Source organism: Lingula anatina, chromosome 7 (genome assembly GCF_051362555.1).
Source record: "Lingula anatina isolate TDL-2025a chromosome 7, LinAna3.0, whole genome shotgun sequence".
Classification (NCBI taxonomy): Eukaryota; Metazoa; Brachiopoda; class Lingulata; order Lingulida; family Lingulidae; genus Lingula; species Lingula anatina.
This window is the reverse complement of record NC_141773.1, coordinates 23444347-23460309: the sequence shown is the minus strand read 5'-3', so window position 1 is coordinate 23460309 and position 15963 is coordinate 23444347. Positions and strand designations below refer to the sequence as shown.

The following is a 15963-nucleotide window of genomic DNA, read 5'->3' as shown; positions in this document are numbered from 1 at the left end:
ACACAAAGTCTAATCAGAATAGGCCGTATGGCTTAGGCCACGGAACCTGGTCCACTTCATCAAAGCCTATGTTCAACAGTGCTTTTACTGTACTGGGTGTGTAGTTAGAATTTTTTTCAATTGGGACAAACAGCTGCACTAATTCGTGTCGTTTTTCGGGCGTCAGTGCTACATTTAGTGGATTCTTGAGTCTCTTTTCAACACTATTCATGGTGCATTGCGGACTGTGACGCTCGTGTTCAACGTCCGCCGCATCTCTCAATGGGTCCCAGATTCTAAGACTGACCCGACAGTTAAAGCAAAGAACCGCGTCGTCTGCATTTGACACTTCTTGGTTCCTGTAAAAGCCACTGATGGCTAGAGGTATGGGGTTGATAAGAAGTTTGCCGGACCAGTTTAGAAAACTGAGTATCCAATCGTCTTCCTTGCAAAAAGGTACTCGAAAATGATAGGGCTGGTCTTCGGGAGCACAATCGGTGAATACTTCACTGTCATCCGTACTTTTACTTTCCAACAGAACAACGACCTATGAAACGTTCACTTCTGTGAACAGTGATTTATTGAGAGCTTTTTTTTCAGTAACCAATCAGAAACCAGTACATAATAATCAAATTGTAGTTTCACCTTATTTCTCCCAATCAAATTCTCTTTTACAAAGTCTGTTTTTAGATATGATGTCATAGACATCCAATTAAATTGTCTTGTTTCTTTCAATCAGGTTCACTTTAACAGAATAATCAAGTAAATCTATTATAAGATATGATGTCAAAATCAACCAATCGTGTGTTCCAACCAGTCAAACGAATCAATTTTTCCATATTAACCAATCAGACACAAGTCTCATGTCGATATCACTCTGAACCTTCCTCGATTCCAGGCATACTGCAGCCATGGTATACACGTGCGAGCTATGTGGAGAGATATTTCCTTTGAAAAGGTCTCTCTCTCGCCACAAAGGTGTGCGTGAAGATCTCGTGGGGTGGCGAATTCTTCTGTGCACTCGGGGCAGCTTATATTTGAAACACGGTGGCCGCAGGAATGCCTTTTGGCGTTGTGTGCACGTGTAAATGGCTTTCCACACGTAGGGCATTCAAGCTCGGGTTTCTTCTTGTTGTGCATCAATCGATGTCTGCTGACGTGATCGGCAGATGTTGCAGGTCAAGTGTTAGCTGCCATGAACCATTCCTGCGGCCACCGTGTTTCAAATATAAGCTGCCCCGAGTGCACAGAAGAATTCGCCACCCCACGAGATCTTCACGCACACCAAGAGGTGGCTCACCCACGTCCTGGGCCCTCGGCGAAAAGAAAAGCCGACACTCCAACGAGTGGTGGAGTTAAAAAACACAGACATCAAACGGGGTTTGGCGAGGCAGCTGTCACCATGCCTGACGATCTCTTACCCTCGGACGCCAATTCCTCCCTAAGCGTCGCGTATGCAAACCACTGGAACAGTTTTCGAACGAGATCCTCTCGGGGCAACAAGCTTCAAGACTGGTACAACTTTCGATTGACTACCGTTCAACCAGACGCGCTTCGAGAAGAGCTAGTTCGAATTTTAAACGACCAACGCACCGCCTTTAAAATTAACATTTCGTATGGGTTCTTCCTGAGAAACAGCGAGACGGGGGTGTTGCGGTACTACCATCCCAGCAGCAACAAACACTGTTTTTTTGAAGAACCGTTCGTGATCCGAAACAAAGACGATCTTGACGGGTTCTTCGAAAACGTGTCGTTAACAGACGTTCTCGAATGCGCACGGCAAGAGCGACCAAACTCGAAATGGGTGGTGGATATGGTCACCAACGCCACACTTTATGTGACAAAACTTAAAGGTCACCCGATCGGAGCCGGCATACCTTTACCACGTCACGTTTTGAACAACCGAGGTGTGATCCGGTGCAAGGAGACAAAAACGGGTCGTACAACGATAATTTATGTATCTTTAGATGTCTCGCCTTGCAAAGGGGCTGGCCTGTTCACGGACTTGAAAAGGCGACCAAACGGTTGTTTGAAACGTACGTGGCAGAGACGGGATGTAGAAGTAAAGCATTTAAAGGTGTCCCTCTTCACCATCTCAATAGACTAGAAGACAACTTTAAAGTGAACATCACGGTCTACGAGTTAGAGGAATGCGAAGATGATAAAACCGTTGCTCAACTTGTTCGTCGATCCATGACCAGACACAAAGAGACGATGGCAGTAAACATATACGAAAATCATTTTTCCTACATCAGCGACATGGGTAAATACGCCAATTCTTTCTGCTGCTCAAAGTGCGACAAAATGTTTAAACACAAAGGTCATCTACATGTCCACGAACGGACCTGTAACGGCGCCGTGGAGTAGCGTTTCCCGGGGAAAGCGTACGCGGCACAGCAAACAATCTTCGAACAACTCGAAGACGAAGGCATTGTTGTCCCCGAGGAAGACCGATACTACCGATATCGAGCCACATTCGACATCGAGTGCCTCTTGTCTAAACACGAACACCCCGAACACGGCCAAAAGCTTCGCTTGGAAAACGAACACCAATTTCTAAGTGTAAGCGTGTGCAGTAACGTTCCTGGGTACGACAAAGCGACGTGCATTATATCCAACGGTCAGCCGGCACTAGCTGTGCAACAGTTCATTGCTGTCTTACAGAATATGAGTCGTGCTGCGGATAAGATTCTGTGCAATAAGTTTTCCTGGGTTTTTGAAGAGCTAGAAGGCGAAGATGATGACGATGACACCACTTTAACAAGACATTATTTAACAAAACTAAGCAAAAAGTTTCGCAAGTATTTAAAAGAATTTCCCGTATTAGGGTTTAACAGTGGGTACTACGACTTAAATGCCATGAAAAAGTTGTTTTTTGCCGCTGTTGTTAAACGCAGAAGAGATCCGTTTTGTGGTAAAGCGAAACAACAAGTTTATGGTATTGAAGTCGGATAGCCTTAAAATTTGGGATATTTGCAATTACCTAGCTCCTGGTTGCAGTTACAGTCAGTTTCTAAGGGCGTTTGAGTGCAAAGAATCCAGGGGGTTCTTTCCGTACGAATGGATGGACTCCTTGGATAAACTCGAATGCCCGCATCTCCCTCCCCGAGAAGCATTTTACTCCAACTTGAAGCAAATCGGAATAAGTGAGGAGGATTACGCATTGTGCCAACGGGTGAGGGAGGAAAACAATATGGAAACAATGCGCGAATTTCTCACCTGGTATAACAACAAAGACGTTGAACCTATGCTGGAAGCAGTGGCTAAAATGTTTGACTTCTACCTTGAGAGGGGTATTGATATGTTTAAAGATGGTATTAGTGTACTAGGGTTAACATTAAAATACCTCTTTCAAAACGTAGGAGACGCTTATTTTACTCTTTTTGATGACAAAAATAGCGATCTCCACTACCTACGGAAAAATGCCATCGTGGGTGGCCCAAGTATTATATTCCACCGTTACCACGAAAGGAATAAGACCTTTCTTCAAAAGGCGACCATAAGCACACCCAAGCTCTGCAAGAAAATTATTGGTTACGATGCCAATGCTCTCTACTTGTGGTGCTTGATGCAACCCATGCCAACCGGTACATTTATACGCAGACAAGAAACATCTGAGTATAAACGTGAGTATTCTCACCCACGGGGGCGAGAGGCCACGATGTGGTCGGACTGGGTCGCTCATTCCGAGGGTGTAAGCATCCGGCATCAGTTCAACGGCATCGAAAAGCGTATAGGTTATAAGCCTCGACTGCCTGTCGACGGATTTTGCCGAGAAACGAAGACCGTGTATCAGTATCACGGGTGTTATTTTCACGGCCACCGTTGTCATCTTAACCAAAACAAAGACGGCACCTATAAAGTTATGAATGGCACTAAAAGGGTCTCTATGTCCTCATTGCGAATCGAAACAGAAGAAAATAGCATATACATTCGAGAGCAAGGGTATACTTTGGTAGAAATGTGGGACTGTGAGTGGAAAAAACTTCAACGTGAGAACGACGAAGTGCGTGCCTTTACAAACCGGTACACGCTTCCCACTGAAAGCAAATATAAACTGAAATTTGAAGATATTTTACAAGCCATTAGCAATGATAAGTTGTTTGGATTTGTGGAATGTGACATAGAGGTCCCTCCAGAACTCAGAACCGTATTTGCTGAAATGCCACCTAGCTTCAAAAACACCACAATTACCCGAGACGACATTGGGTCGTATATTAAAGATTTTGCCGAGGAAAATAATATCATGCACACCCCTAGAAAATCGTTGACCGGTAGTTTCTTCGGAAAAAATCGTGTTAGCCGTGTTTTGCGGATCTATCAGAGTACACGCCGAACGCCTGTTTTGAACATTTTGGCAATGCAGTCAGCGAAGCTCGAAGAGAGGGAGACAGAGACAAATCAAAGTCTATCGTTGCCGACACCATGAAACTCATTGGCAACTCGGGCTACGGTAAAACGGTAACAAACAAAGAAAAACACCGCGACACCGAATACGGTGGAGAAGCAAAGGCCTCGTTAAAAGTGTGTGATCCTCGGTTTAGGCGTTTAGACCGAATAACACAAGATATCTACGAAATAGAGTTAAATAAAAAAGTCATCAAATTTGATCTGCCTCTGCATATTGGTGTGATGGTGTATCAGTACGCCAAGCTACGGATGTTAGAGTTTTATTACGACTTCATGATGGAATTCGTGGATCCGTCCGATTTCCAATATTGGACACGGATTCAGCATACATTGCAATTACGGCTGACAGCTTAGAAGCCGTGATAAAACCCAAAATGCGGGACAAGTACGAAACAGAAAAACAGCTGTGGTTTCCGCGTACTGATACCCCTGAACACGAGGCCTTCGACAAAAGAAAGCCCTGGTTGTTCAAGGCTGAGTGGATCGGTGACCGCATCGTTAGTCTTTGCAGTAAAACGTATTACTGTTTTGGAAGTGAAACAAAACCAAAATTCAGTTGCAAGGGTGTAAATAGGAACAACAATGACATAGACAAACACAAATATTTAGACATACTATTGAATAGACAAAGCGGTAGCGGTTTAAATAGAGGTATAAGGCTGTTTAACAACACAATGCATTCCTATGTACAAAAACGTGACGCTTTTTCTTATTTTTATTGTAAGAGAGTTGTATTGGATGATGGCGTCTCCACTGCACCTTTAGACATCTAGACAGCTTGTTTTACAGACTTGACATTTAATATGGAATATTTTTTTCCAAATAATTTTTCATCAGGTTTTTCCTATTTTACAGACTGATAAATGAAAATATGGATTAAAATCGTGTTTTAATAACTTTTAATTATCTCTTTGATGTCATTGTGACATCATTTCATTAATGGAATTCGCCAGAGAAGCAAACAAAAACACATTGCCTATTCTATGTCATGCAACAACCATTAAAAGGGATATTTAAACCTCCATATTTTCTAAATTTTTCGTCTGTAAAGGAGTAAAACGCTCTACAAAAGGACCCTCATGTCAGTGATTGTCACAGTAACAGTCGCTGTTACGCTTGACTTCTTCTGGCTGCTACCAGCGCTCTCAAGTGGCAAGGCATTCAATGGGATAGGTTTTTAAAGTTCAATCTGGAATAACATTCCAGGCATCGGTCAAAATCTGCCCAATTTGGTCCAGTTTTGTTGTAGGACATGTAGGCCATTGATTCGGAGAGTAATGGCCTACCCACATATTGTGTATGTGGTTCAAATATGGCGATTTTGATGACCAATGTAGCTGCTCATTACCTTGGTTCTGTAAGTAAAATGCTATTAAAAGTGCTCTGTGTGAACCGGCAATCTCACTGTGCAACCTAAAATTGTTCCTAAGTTGTCCCCTATCAAATGATAGCCAAGTGGTTCCCAGATTATTTCTTTATCTGATCTGGTTCAGGTTTTAGTCGATGACCACCATTGGTTTTTTTGGCACCAATGTGGTTTCCACTCCAAATACTGACGCTGTTAATGACCTTAGTCACTTTAGACGCGGCACACGCTTCGTCGTTGGCCTCTTCTGGATGTCTGTAAACTCTGTTTTGACTGTTGAGCGGTACAGGTGAAATCTGACCTCAATAACGAAAGCCACGATATTTCAGTGTTCAACCCAGAAACAGTCAAGACCCCAATTCAATAGAGAAACATACAACGATGTTTTGCTGTTTACAGTGGGTTCCTCGGAGGTCGTCTGGTGTTCTAACCTGCTAAAACCAGTTTGGTGTTCGCTAAGGGCCTTGAAAAATGCGTTTTGTTGGTAATTCACCCCTCATTCTGAACGGACTAGGTGGTTTTTGTTTAGTTGCAACAGCATATCTCGAAGGACAGTGGGTCCTGTACCCTGGTGGTAAGATTTCAATACATTGGGTGTGACCTATGTGTAAGTACATCAGTCTGGGCATTACTCTGTAAAACTGTGCGGACCGTTTCGTTTGGCGCAATTACCTGTCTGGCAATGCCTGTATTTTTCGCGCCATTCTGCCACAGATTAACAAATTTGTAAAGCACTGCATAGCACATTTTACACACTGCGAACCCGACCACTTGCATGCAAAATTTCAAATTCTTCTATGCAGTAGTTGCCGACATATGGATACTTTTTTTGACAGAACCATGCTTTGCCAAAGCCAAGCTTTGACCTGCCCAAAGGAGCACTACCCAATTAAATCACTGCATATTACATAATGCAGCAGTGCAACAAACCTGGTAATCAGTTAATTGGTAGCGACACACCTGACTACACACTTCTCCATTCACACATCTTATATGAGATCGGAGTTTGTGAAAAAAAAAAACGCATTTTCACCTAGGCATACATTCGAAACTGAAATATTCCATATTAAATGTCAAGTCTGTATATTCAATAAATAAAAAGAAATCAATTTGAAGAGTGTTCTGCCTTTGTTGTTCCATTCGATTGCAATACTTTTCGATTTTGAAACAATGTCTGATTACAATGTTAATTAATTCATGAAACGATCCTATTGCGTCCGAGGACCATTCTAATTAATTTGAAAACAATGGAATTACGTGATGTTGCGATGCCAGTTAATTTTTACGTGAAATACGTAGTGTCGATGATGTTGAAACGATACATAACAGGTCCCAATGATAACGAACAAAATGATTACGCATTGTTACGTCATAATTACATAACAGGTCCCCAGAGTCCCCCTCCGAAATACGACTTGTTACGTCCACATATACTACTCTTATCAAAGGAGAGGCTTATTAAGTGTGGTCTAAGAATACCATTTTGTTAGGCCTTCCTTTACCAAGGAACACCTCATCAAAGGAAGCCTTTATAAAAGTTGACCTTAGACCTATTTTAAGGAAAATCTTGGAATACGGGCCCATAACTCTTTAAGTAAGTGACAGACTATATTTTGAATTACTTGTGGGTGGACCATCATATGGACAGCTTCGGACGACTGTGGAGTACTGTTCAACGTTACTCATTTCACACACTTTAATCCACATTTGGACTTATTCGTCAAGTTTATTAGAGTGCATTTCTTCAATCAATTCACTAGTTCACAATAAACATCATATAACTATCAAGATTACTTTAAAACACATTCATGATAATTTTGATAAAGTTGATTATAGTACTGACGTTCAGTAAATTTTTTATGAAAGGAATAAACAAAAGAACATCAGGAACATGGCGGTTTTTTCAGTACAATAGATGGTTTAAGCTTTTCTTCATAGGTCGGTTATTTCAGTAACACACTGAGAGTCTGAATTTCAAAGATCCGCACCGTTATAGTCGCCAACCAACCCCAACCCCAATTTGAAATTAGCCAGTGGGTGTTGAAAGTCGCTCGCAGCCCAATTACTTCTGATTTTCATCAAAATTAACAGACGTTAATTGAATGTGCTGGCAACGTTTCAAGGATAACTGATAATAACTGAGGAATATATTATATTTTCAAATACACAAATACACTTAACATCTACATGGCCATATGGGCCTAATTTTTTCATTCTTAAATATTCTCTAAATGTTATTATGCAAAAGTTGCTCAACACGGCTCACAATATTGGCAAAACTTTCCAGTGAGACATTTTTCTGGTGTGAATTTACATAACGTTACAGGGTACCATAACGTTTTTGTTACCTCCGCCAAGGAGGTTGTTTTCACCCCTGTTTGTTTCTTTGTTTGTTTGTCTGTTTGTCATCAACATAACTCAAAAAGATATGGATGGAATTTTCAGGGTAGGTCAGAAATGGGTAAACTTAGAAGTGATTAGTTTTTGGTGGTGATCCGGATCAGTAATCAATCAATAATGATAAAAAAAAGAGTTATGGACCGATTTTGATGAAATTTTCAGGAACTGTCAGAAGTGGGCCAGGGAACAGATGATTATTTTTTGGTGGTGATCAGGATCAATCATCAATCAATAATCAAAATTATCGAAAATACAGGTGTGAAACGGCATTGGATGGAGATTTTGCTGCCTTGGCGCAGGTCTGCGCGCTCTGAGTGCTTTTCTAGTTAATTATAAAACGTTTACAAAACAATATTTAAATTGTATTCCAGAGAGTTATAACAACATTTAAAAATGCACCAAAATAACTGTATTATGGCGAGCTGCAGAAACGTTTTTTTTAAACTCTTTTCTACAGCGTTATTATAACGTTGTTTTGAGACGTCATAAATGTTTTAAACACTCCAAAAGTAACTTTATTGAAATGTTCAATAAAACATTTTTTATCTTTTATGCAACGTTTTTTTTAACGTAATCATATCTTTTTCTTAGTTATGAAAATTTTTCAACATCTTTTTATAATGTTATTCCATAACTTTTAAAATCATTTGAAATTTACAAGATAACAGTATTGTAATGTTTTAGATAGTGTTGTTTTAAATTCTTTTTAAAAACGTTTTTAGAAAGTTACTATAATCAACTGGAACATTTTTTGTAATATAAATTTATACACATACTGTTAGCAAACATAACATTGTTTTGTAACATAACTAGAATGAAACCAATTGATGGTGTTATGAAATGATATGCGTTAGCAGTGTATGAAATCCCACTTTTTCTAGCGTGTAAGGAAGAAAGAATAAGCACGTGCAAAAAGCGTACTGAAAGCGTATTTACACTGTTCAGTTTTCATTGAGAAACGTATGACTGGCGCACTGTATAAGCGTATGATAAGGTATGTCATCGTAAACGTAGCGTCTAATCAACGTAACAGAGTAACAGATGAGTTATGTACGCAATTACGTTCGTAATCGTTAAAGATGCGTTCCATACGCTACGATAACATAATACTTAATAACATAATACTGACGCAGCGTATAATACTGACTAAAAGAAGGAACGTGTCTCTTACGATTTAAAAACGTATAACAGCCGCATATTTACATATCCTTTGCGTATATGACCGTGTGTCGAACGTGTTTTGCGTTTACCTAACGCATGGTTATCGTATGACAACGCATTGAACTGTAAATAGCTGGAAATATAGGCTTATACGAGTCTGTATTCAAAATACAATTACATTACATTCACTTATATACGATGCGAAAAAGAGCTACTTTACCTGTATATATTGTCAACTTTACTGCTTGACTCTTGACTTCCATCTTCGTCCCAAAATAACTGATACTTTTGACCTCCACATCATAAAGACGCCCGGGCTGCCATTTCAACAATTCCATTCTGTCGTCTTTGGACTTGCTAACAAAGTGTTTAGTTTCGTTCATGTTATCATAGCTGGATTTATATGTAACTTCATAATGATCCTTCCTGCCAGTGCATGTGGAGAGTAAGACAAGGATGTTGCTGGATAGGTCGCAATCAATGCTCGGCTTTTCAGGCTCTAGAACATAAAAAGCCACAGATAAAAAGCCATAGAAAGGTCCATATGCACAGTTTTTATCTAAAGTGCCTAAACATAGTATAGCTATGTAGTGAATGTGTATTTCGTGCGGTGGTGGATCTGTATCGTGCACATTTACAACGTAGTCCTGACACGATGCCATGCAGAACTCTCACGTACGTGGTATGAAGCTTTGGGCAAAACTGGTATGTTTGTTATTATTATTATTATTATTATTATTATTATTATTTGTACAGTGCATGGTGTGGAATAATTAAAATTCACAACAAAAGGTAGGTGCAGGTTAAAAAGCACAGCATACCTGTTGCGACTTCTATGACATCACATTTCTCGTATCTGTAACCATCTACCTCAGCGAATACTTTAAAGCGGTACTTCACCCCTGGCTTAAGGTTCTCCAGTGTACTACAACACGTCATTACGATATTTTCATGCACGCACCACCATCGTGTGACCCAACCAATGTATTCATCCACCCGTTGATAATGCAATACGTAGTGCTTTACTTTCCCACCAGGTGGAGTCCAGTGAAGGGTGACTGAGGTTGTTGTAGCCGATATCTTTTCCTTTACAAATTTAGGGTAGCCAGGTGCTAGAAATCAAATACGTCGCCATAACATGTATGTACATTCCAATTTATGACATGCTTTTGAATTTATGACATGCTGGGACATTTTTAATGTGAAAAGACACGGGAATAGTGTTCACAGAGGCCTATGTCAAGAACATTTGGAATAAGAAGAAAGGTTAACTTTCAACAGTACCCTAAAATACACACCTATTGTTTCTTTTTTTAAAACCGCCTTGCTTGCCTTGTCATTGCTTATCGCAACGACACTGAAAACATAGGGTTCTCCTTTTTCAACATGTTGTAATGTATATCTGCAGGTCGTTGTTTGATACGTTCTAATATCTGTTCCCGTTTGCACTGTAACATCATATCTTTCAACATCACCGTCTGGCTTTTCCCAAGTAAGTGTATTGGAGGGTGTATCCCACATCAGGTCGTAGACTGGTTCTGGGCCTATGAATAACAAAAAAAAAAAAAAAAAAAAAAAATATATATATATATATATATATATATATATATATATATATATATATATATATATATATATTAGTGGCACTGATATGAGTACAAATAAAGCGTGTGAAGCGTCTGTAACTGAAAAAACAACCGCATTCACACTTCTGCCGATACACACTGCCATTAAACCTGGTCCATTTATATCCAATGTGATGCTGAAAATTTTGTACACGCTGCCAACAGAGGGCCAGTAGCAATCAAGAACTTAATTCAAAAGCCTGCATCAATGATCTATACATGTACTACTAGAAATGGCACCTACTACTTTATCATCTTTTCGTTTGCCCTCTTAAGAAACATATTGCAGAATCGCTTCATATGCAACTACCGTACTTGACATCATTCAATAAGCAATAATTATATATTTACAAAACGTGTCTCTGTTAATGAAACTTTTCCGTAACTGGTGACGTCGGTCACAACTCCTAAGTGCATATTTATTAGCGACTTTTTATTATACATGCTCTATGAAATTCCATAAATTTGTCAATTTTTATTAGCTTTCAAGAGATATGTTCACAGCTTTGGAATAGTTTATGGTTATCTTCCTAAAAACAAAACGGCGCTTAGGTCCTTTACGACATCACCAGATTTCCGCTATTTAGATTTTTTGTACATGATATTTTATTTTGTAAATTACACTTATTTAAAATATGACAAACAAATACAGACCAATGGAATATATGAAGAAAGGAAAGATACAAAAAATCTAAGAGTAGGATAATTCCGCAGATGACAGTGATTTGAGTGCATCAGGCTGATGATGAAGAAGAGGACCAGATTTTCAAAGTATGAGGCACTGGGGACAGTGAAAGTGCAGGTGCTTATGATCCAAATTGTAACTGTGACGGCGACTGTTACTACAGTTGCTCTCGCTTGCGACAGAGTCATTAATAATAATAATAATAATTATAATAATAATAATAATAATAATAATAATAATAATAATAATTATAATTAATTAAAATTGCAACCCAGTGTGTTGAAGTTGTACAAATTGTTAAGAAGATTATAATGATAATAAAATAATATTTGCTTGAATGAAACTGAATTAAAAGACTGCTACTTGAACTTTAAAATTACTGTACTTAGAATAAAAGAAAACATTATACTATTGGGCATTTAAAAGTGCATATGGAATAAAAGAGCATCGGAATCTATCAGTCTTATATTTTGGAACTTTGTATCTATTGTTTGATCTTAAAAGACGATTGGGTTGCTCAATTAAAATGTGATTCAGTTTGTCAGAGGGTTCAGCTATTTTGTAAAAGAAAGTTTTGCACAGATCTTCCCTTCGTTTATCTAAAGTACACATATTTGCCAGGTTAGGGCTTTTCATAGTGTAGGTCAGAGAAAATAACCTTCAAAGGACGACTTTGGACGGTCTCTAAGAGTTTGCATTGCTCTATAGTTAGTCCTGGATGCCTTGCACATGTCTTTTTTATATGCGTGCTGTCACTTAGCGGTATACAGCTCAGAACCTTGAGATGTCTTGGCAGCACGCAGGTTGAGTTGTGCATAAGGATTTAGATCTCGAACGAGGTAAATTAGTTAATTAGTTATTTAATTAGTTAATCTGTATGAAGGAATTAGTTTCTGTCTAAAAAAAACGAGTATCTTTAGAAAATTGGCTTCACTGTAAATTTAACATTTGTATCTGTGTAATTTGGAGTTTAATGATAAGCACATATGTGCATTTTTTAGTTCCGCGGGTGACAAGAATTTGAATAATGTAGTTGAGACAGGATGAGATTAAGCAGACAGAACTCATTATTTGCCATTCGTTGTTATTCATTTTGTTCTGCATTATAATAGATATCGCGTGCTGCTGCACAGCAGTCGAACATTAAGATAGGAGGCAACATTTTGCAACAAAGAGGGTGAAATATGTCAAATAAGTAAAAAAAAAAAAAGGCGTGGCAAGGATCGGAGAAGAGGCTGCTTCAGGGGTATGGCACAAGACGGGGATAGAATGTAATAAATTAATTACGGTCAGCTAGAATTAATCAAACACAAACCCAAGCCAGTGATCCTGTCATGGCCGGTTTACTGGTTAAATTGAGCACTTTGGAGTAAAGTCCGTCTAGGACAGGGACAAAATCAACAAAATAATTGTGAAACAGACTGTCTACCTTAAGGAACGCTCGGTATATTAGAGCAACAAATTCTGCTCGGATATGATTCCATCTTTATGACTGGCTATCAGGCAAAATAGCCAGTTACTACTACTACTATCCATCTACGTGAGGATAAACTATACTGAAAGCCAGCTGAATGAAATCATTAATTTTATACAAAAAATCTTTAAGAAGAGAATGGTGCTCAGATTTAGCCAGCGGCCTTTGTCAATACTACCCTACATGAAGGCAAAAATCAATATGCAGTCTAGTCCACAGTTAACACTAGTCTTTATATGATCGCTCTCCGCGGTCTGCTTCATATTTATTTATTTCCCCCTTTTTAAATAATGTATCAGCAATGTTTCTGTTTTTATCACTTCAGAATGTCTGATTACGCAGCACTAGTTTTGTTGAGATATATACAGTAGTAATAATAATTATGTTTCCGTTGTACGACGTTTTAAAAAGGTCAGAAATGTTTTAATCCCTATCCTGTGAATAGAAGGGGGCGGACAAACAATGGAAAGCCGTCTAATCCCTTCAAAATTCGAACGCAAAAACACAATAGTTTAGACGTAATAACGCACAATACCTTAGGCGAGTGAACCCCATGACGCTTGTTTCTGTGGTCCAGCGCGAGCGCGACAATCCGCTGTGACTAGGTGTAATTAACAGCAGGATACATCAGCCAGAAGGTGCCCATTGTTTGTTGCGGCGATAGGATTATAGCTTTAAGATGCTAGAACCCGTGCTAACGCGTGCCACTCCCGTGGCCACCTATCCTTTTGCTCATTAGCTTTGCACGCGCAGCTGATCATGTTTTAAGTGTTGCAAGAAAACTGCTAGTTTTATTTAGTATCAGTTATTTAATTCAATATGAAGTGTTCAGTGGTCAAAAATTGAATTCCATAGACATGCATCAGCATCGTACATCAGCATGATCAACAAATCATCCCGTCTCAAAAAGTTGAAAGATGCTCCGCACACAAATTTCCGTCATCGCTACCTGTGTAAAAATATATTACTGTTTAGAAATAACAAAGAAAGAAACATTATTAAAACAATTTATTCACATTACAAGCTGACGTGTTGCCTCAATTACTACATTAAGTTACATTTTATATAAAATAATAGAGCGAATCCGTAAAAGGATAATAATAGATAGTCTTAATAAATAAATAAATAAATAAACAGGCCCGCAGCCAGGGGGAGTTCGGGAGGTTCGAAAGACCCCCCCCCCCTTTTGCTGAAAAAAAGGTCCACTCTGGGTAAAATTTGACATACATATTTCAAATAATTTCATAAATAATTTATAGTTTAATAATTAAATGAATAAATCGCTGTGAAGAAATAATCAACGCGGTGAGTGTCTACCTATTATCAGGGCCACAGATAGACTTTCACTAGTTGCCAGTATAGACAGATATGTATCTGTTTATTTGATGGGACTTTTTTGCACGCGCGTTAGGGGAACGAGCATATAAACTAACTTCTTTTAAGATTAAAGTGAGTGTCCTATCAGTTGAAAGCCAACAAAATATTTCATTCCACATTAGATAAATTAGCCTCATAATTACATTTGTAATTTTATAACCGGGTGTATGTAACTCTTTGCTGTTCAGTAACAGTTATAAAGGAAAGTTAGATTTTGCTTGTATAAAACACACTTTTTATTTTGATAAAAATCGACTGCGCACGAAGCATAATGATACTAGGCTTTCGATGATGATTGTGCATGAAGCGTCAAGTCATTTTTCCTTTTCATAATAGTGCTGGGCACCCAGGTGTTGAATCTTTTACTCGACGTGCATCTCCTAATATTGTATAGGCATGATTTCAGGTTGTTCGGGAGCGATGACGATTGCGTTCAAAATGGGTTGTTTGCAGCGCAAGGCCCTTATGCTTTATGATATATGTGAATAAACCTAGGTTACTAAATAACTATTACCAAAGTAAAGCAGGGCTTTAGGTTTAACAGTCTAAGATTTATTCAATATGGGCAGTTAACTTGGACCAGTCTTGTTTCATTAACTTTGCGAATGAAAGTCTCCGTCGTCAACGTAAATTTCCAATATGATTTTACATCACTTATCTGATTTAACAATCTTATTGTTTAGGTTTTGTTTAAGGTTGTATGAGAAAAGATAATGATCGCGTTTAACAATAGATTGAGGGCTACAGTAAGTCCCTCCTCTTTGGGCGATGTCGAAGACTGTTAATTCAACGTACTTTCATAAACATGTAGTGTGACCACACTGTCAGCCATCCCCCTTGTTGCACGTTGCAAGCGATTTGTCTCATAACTATGACAAGGCGTTCTTTTTTCTCGTTGTTGTTTAAAAACGGACCACTTTGTCAAGGCTAATTGCTTAGCTCTTTGCGCGTCATATTTACCTAGCTCTTTGCGAGTCATATGTAAACGCTAAGATATGAATGTTATAACCGGTAGTTGATTGTTTTGCCCGGGCGCCGCACTTATGCTTTCTTACTAGAGCGATCTAGAACAATTAAGTCGCTAGTTTTCCCTGTTTGTAACTGTAGCAAAATATGTTCGACATGCCGTTTCTGCACGACAGCCGGAGACACAGTAATTGTATAAGGCATGGTTTAAGCTTGTTCGAGAGATAATAACAGTCGCGTTTAACAAAAGATAGTAAGACCCCCTCCTATTTAACTGATGTCTTACACTGTTAATATTGACCGCACTTTCATATATTATGTAATACACTGTCAGACTTTCCCCTGTTGCACGTTGGCGTTGGGTTGTACTGTACTTGTGCCTCTGTCAATGCACCTCATTTAGTTTAAATATTTTTACCGCATAAACCTTTGTGGTTTAGAGTTATTAGTTTAGTAGTAGGAATAGGATGCTTGGACAAAAAGCTTCTAGTCAACTCGCTTAGACCTAGGGTGTGATGCT

The 15963-nt window shown here is 38.9% G+C and overlaps 1 protein-coding gene across 1 annotated transcript; it reads left to right on the top strand.

Annotated features, from left to right (window-relative positions):
• Positions 1-3043: 3043 nt before the first annotated feature.
• LOC147760928 (uncharacterized) lies at positions 3044-4743 on the top strand. The gene is made up of 2 exons (XM_087018122.1): positions 3044-3971; positions 4304-4743. The coding sequence occupies exons 1-2, from the start codon at positions 3044-3046 to the stop codon at positions 4741-4743; spliced, it is 1368 nt and encodes a 455-aa protein (XP_086874248.1).
• The last annotated feature ends 11220 nt before the right edge of the window (positions 4744-15963 follow it).

Coding starts and splice junctions, on each gene's coding strand:
- LOC147760928 (XM_087018122.1), top strand. CDS start 3,044: ATGGACTCCTTGGATAAACTCGAATGCCCGCATCTCCCTCCCCGAGAA. Junction 3,972..4,303: donor TGAGTGGAAAAAACTTCAAC/GTGAGAACGACG, acceptor CGGATCTATCAG/AGTACACGCCGAACGCCTGT.